Here is a 4349-nt window from a genome sequence, read left to right on the forward strand (position 1 = left end):
GTGTGTGTGTGCGCGTGTGTGTGTGTGTGTGTGTGCGTGTGTGTCAGAGATGCTGAGTGTGAACAGCAGCTAAATCAACTTTCTGAAAGATGCCGTATTGGCAAACGTGTGGGCCGATCCATTAGACTGATGAGGGTCGTCAGGAAACAAACCTACAAATTACCACGGCTGTGACCCCGCCCCCCAGAGAACAAGCATCACTACACAGCTTCTGCCAGCGCTGAGTGAAAACACTGATCTGCAGTATGTGACGGCTCATCATTGCTACTAACTGCAGACGGAGGTGCAAGGGTTGATTGATAAGTTGTGACCCTTGACCTACCTGTGATGTCTCAAACGTATCGTCACGGGACAGTGAGGGACACACTGCTGTCTTTGTTCAGGTCCACGTGTTACACACACCTGATATCTGCTGCCTCAGTGACACACACACACAAACAGAGAGCAGGATGGGCTCAACGTGTGTGTGTGTGTGTGTGTGTGTTTGCAGGTGAGGAACAGCCAAAGATGGTTCCAGCTTTGAACCCATAAATATTTAAACTCTTTGCGCTGCATGTGAGTTTGCTCTCAGGTGCAGTGAAGAAGAAGAGGAGGAAGGTAAGTTTCCTGGGGTTGAGCTGTTGTTGCTGTGCTCTCGTCTTTGTGCTGACAGGTGTGTAAACTGCCGCCACCTGTCGGCTGCGCGTCGACCTGCAGGCTCCTGCATGAGCTCCACGTGTGGAGCTGAATGCTGCTGTAACCTGCTGCGGTGCGTAAAGGAGCGGAGAGTCTGGAGAAGGAGCCAGAGACACGCCCCCAACGAGAGAGAGACTGGGCGAGAGAGAGAGAGAGAGGGGGGCAGAGAGAGAGAGAGGGTAGGGGGAAAGAGAGAGAGGGAAGGGGAAAGAGGAAGAGAGAGAGAGTGTGTGTGTAACATTGGTCTCCGCTGCTCTCACCAGACGACAACCTGTGACCGGAGCGGAAAGCAGCGAGGAGCCTGAACCTGTCCCCCCTCCGAGCCGTGCGCTCCTTTGAGTGCGTTTTGTCCGCCGCGTGTGTGTGTGTGTGTGTGTGTTGTCGCAGTGCTCTGGTCCAGCAGTTGCAGCAGCAGCGGGCTCACTTGGGGAGCATGCTGCCCCCCCCCCCCCGTGCCTGCGACCCTCCTGATGCCTTCTGGACTTGTTGCTGAGGGAAACCTTCTGCTCCCGCTGTGACCTGCAGCTGGAGCTCAGCGGGACCACAGGAAGCTTCACGTGGAGGTGAGTTCGGCTGCTGAGCGGTTTGCTCTTCTCGCTTGTAATTTGACTCTGAAGAAGAGGAAGAAGCGCGCGTTCATGTTTAGATTCTCTTCAATGCAAACAGAGACTTTATGAGATAAACACGAATTTTAAAAACCTTCAGCTTCAAACTTTCACACTAGTAAACCTCTGAACCTAAACGAGCTGCAAACATCTGAGGACCAAAGACTGAAGCTGTACACGCGAGCGCACACACACACACACACACACACACACACACACACACACACACACACACAGAATGATCCATAGAAACAAAAAATTATGGATTATTCTCCCAAAAAGCTCTCAAGTTGCACGCTGGCCTCCAAACATGCTGGACAGAAGGAAGAGCGGATGTGAGAGTCCAAACATGTAACAGATCAGCTGATGGTGTCACTATGACAACAACATATAGATATTCAATAACTTTGTCACCAAACATGGTGCAGTGGAGTGTTAGCTGGTTGATCAGTTAAAGTGTGATCAGGGTCTAATCAATACACTGTTAGACGCCATCTTGGTGAGGTGAGGCATTGTGGGGCCTTGGTGGAGGTATGACGTTGCTCATGGTTGTGTCTGTTTTCCAGATGCTCTCTCATTGCCTCGTTGTTCTCTGATCTTCGTTACCGAGCGCCTGTCGTGCTCCTCAGAGGGGCGGAGCTCTTCCGTGGCAGCTGAGCATGGCGTCGGGGGCGTGGTTGCCGTTCGCCCGGGCGGCGGCGATAGGATGGATGCCTGTGGCCAGCGCGCCCATGCCCGTGCCCCCGAGGGACAAACAGCGAGGGCAGGACGGGCTCATCATGCTCAACGTCAGCGGCTCCAAGTTCCAAACGTGGCAGAACACTTTGGAGCGATACCCAGACACCCTGCTGGGAAGCTCGGAGAGGGAGTTCTTCTTCCACGAGGAGAGCGGCGAGTATTTCTTTGACCGCGACCCGGACATCTTCAGGCACATCCTCAACTTCTACCGCACAGGGAAACTGCACTACCCGAGGCAGGAGTGCATCTCGGCCTACGACGAAGAGCTGTCGTTTTTCGGCATCATTCCAGAGATCATCGGCGACTGCTGCTATGAAGAGTACAAAGACCGGCGGCGGGAGAACCAGGAGCGGCTCCAGGACGACGAGGAGATGGACCAGAACAACGACCTGGTCGCCTTGGACTTGTCTTTCAAGGAGACCATGTGGAGAGCCTTTGAGAACCCTCACACCAGCACCATGGCTCTGGTCTTCTACTATGTCACCGGCTTCTTCATCGCCGTGTCTGTGCTCGCCAACGTGGCAGAGACGATTCCGTGTGGCCCCGCGCCCAACCGGATCAAGGAGATGTCCTGCGGCGAGCGCTACGCCCTGGCCTTCTTCTGCCTGGACACAGCGTGCGTGATGATCTTCACCGTGGAGTACGTGCTGCGCCTGCTGGTCGCTCCCAGCCGCTGCAAGTTTGTGAAGAGCGTGATGAGCATCATCGACGTGGTGGCCATCATGCCGTACTACATCGGCCTGGTGATGACCGACAACGAGGACGTGAGCGGGGCCTTCGTCACGCTCCGGGTCTTTAGAGTGTTTCGGATTTTCAAATTCTCGCGGCACTCTGCGGGTTTGCGTATCCTGGGCTACACGCTTAAGAGCTGCGCCTCTGAGCTGGGCTTCCTCCTCTTCTCCCTCACCATGGCCATCATCATCTTCGCCACCGTCATGTTCTACGCAGAGAAAGGCTCCATGGGAAGCAAGTTCACCAGCATCCCCGCCGCCTTCTGGTACACCATTGTCACCATGACCACCCTGGGGTGAGTGACGCTTTACGGTGGAAGGGGGGGTCAGGTGGTCTCCTGGCTGTCAGCTGATTGGTCGAGGCTCCGAGCGCCTTCATTCATGTTGTTGCTCCTCTTATGACGATGATGTCATAAGAGTCATACAAACACAGAGTGTGGATGTAGTCTGTGTGTGTGTGTGTGTGTGTGTGTGTCTCTTCTCCTCACTTTATTCTTCTTTACTTCTTTGTGTCCTGATATGAGCGTCGCTGTCCGTGGTGCTGAATTTGGCCCGTGGCTTCAGCTTAGCTCGCAGTGACTGAACCAATGAGGGCCCGTATGTTAATGAGCCACAGCGTGAGAGAGAGGAGTGTGTGTGTGTGTGTGTGTGTGTGTGTGTGTGTGTGTGTGTGTGTGTGTGTGTGTGTGTGTGTGTGTGTGTGTGTGTGTGTGTGTGTGTGTGTGTGTGTGTGTGTGTGTGTGTGTGTGGGTGGGCCGTGTTAAGTGAAGGTGAGAGGTTCTTTGTTGCCGTGAGTAAACAAACACACACCTGCTCCATTCAGCAGCACAAAGCCAACAGCCCTGTCACACACAGCACACGCTATACGTTATATGCTACACACTACACACTACACACCACACATCACACACCACACACCACACACTACACTCTCATGTCTGTTATGACTTTGTGTTTGCCGACTTCATGGAACAACCTCAGACGTTTCACGTGTTTGTCTGATTGGTGACATCAGGATTATGGTAATGGTGACTTTAGACGTGTGTGTGTGTGTGTGTGTGTGTGTGTGTGTGTGTGTTGTCCATATGTTAACATGACCATCAGTCCATTCAGAGGCCAGAATATTATTGAATTGCTGCCATTGACCAATCAGAAGTGTGTGTTACAGAGACCAACGACCTCATACTGATCAATAACACCAGCACGGCCATGCCACATCATTCTTCTGAACAATCACATGAAGACTAGTGTGTGTGTGTGTGTGTGTGTGTGTGTGTGTTAACTCAGTGTTGGCATGCACACTCACACACACACACACACACACACACACAAGGAGATCCTGAGTCTTCTTCCTCTGCATTTGGCTGAACTTCTGGGATTATAGATGATCGTCTTTAACAGCAGTAATAAATAAAGTTTAAGACCCTCATGTTGCCAGGGTTACCAGGGTCACGTCTGTTATGTTGTTCACGTCTGAGGGTGATTATTGATTTGCTGAGCAGCTCATTGATCATGTGTTTTCCGGTCTGATCTTTGTCGTATTGAAGCTTGAGCTCCTTCTTGTCTCTGTTAATGTGAGAGCGGAGGATTTAAAGTCGCT

General features: G+C 52.4%; 1 protein-coding gene across 1 annotated transcript; it reads left to right on the forward strand.

Moving 5' to 3' along the window:
• The first annotated feature begins 1939 nt into the window (after positions 1-1939).
• LOC143015461 (A-type voltage-gated potassium channel KCND2-like) lies at positions 1940-3049 on the forward strand. Its single transcript, XM_076169453.1, has one exon. The coding sequence runs from the start codon at positions 1940-1942 to the stop codon at positions 3047-3049; it is 1110 nt and encodes a 369-aa protein (XP_076025568.1).
• The last annotated feature ends 1300 nt before the right edge of the window (positions 3050-4349 follow it).

The sequence above is a fragment of the Genypterus blacodes genome, unplaced genomic scaffold (assembly GCF_046128005.1).
Source record: "Genypterus blacodes isolate CSIRO-AG114 ecotype Tasmania unplaced genomic scaffold, CSIRO-AGI_Gbla_v1 ptg000202l_1, whole genome shotgun sequence".
NCBI lineage: Eukaryota > Metazoa > Chordata > Actinopteri > Ophidiiformes > Ophidiidae > Genypterus > Genypterus blacodes.

Bases quoted from the DNA above. Each gene is read 5' to 3' on its own strand.
- LOC143015461 (XM_076169453.1), top strand. From the start codon at position 1,940: ATGGCGTCGGGGGCGTGGTTGCCGTTCGCCCGGGCGGCGGCGATAGGA.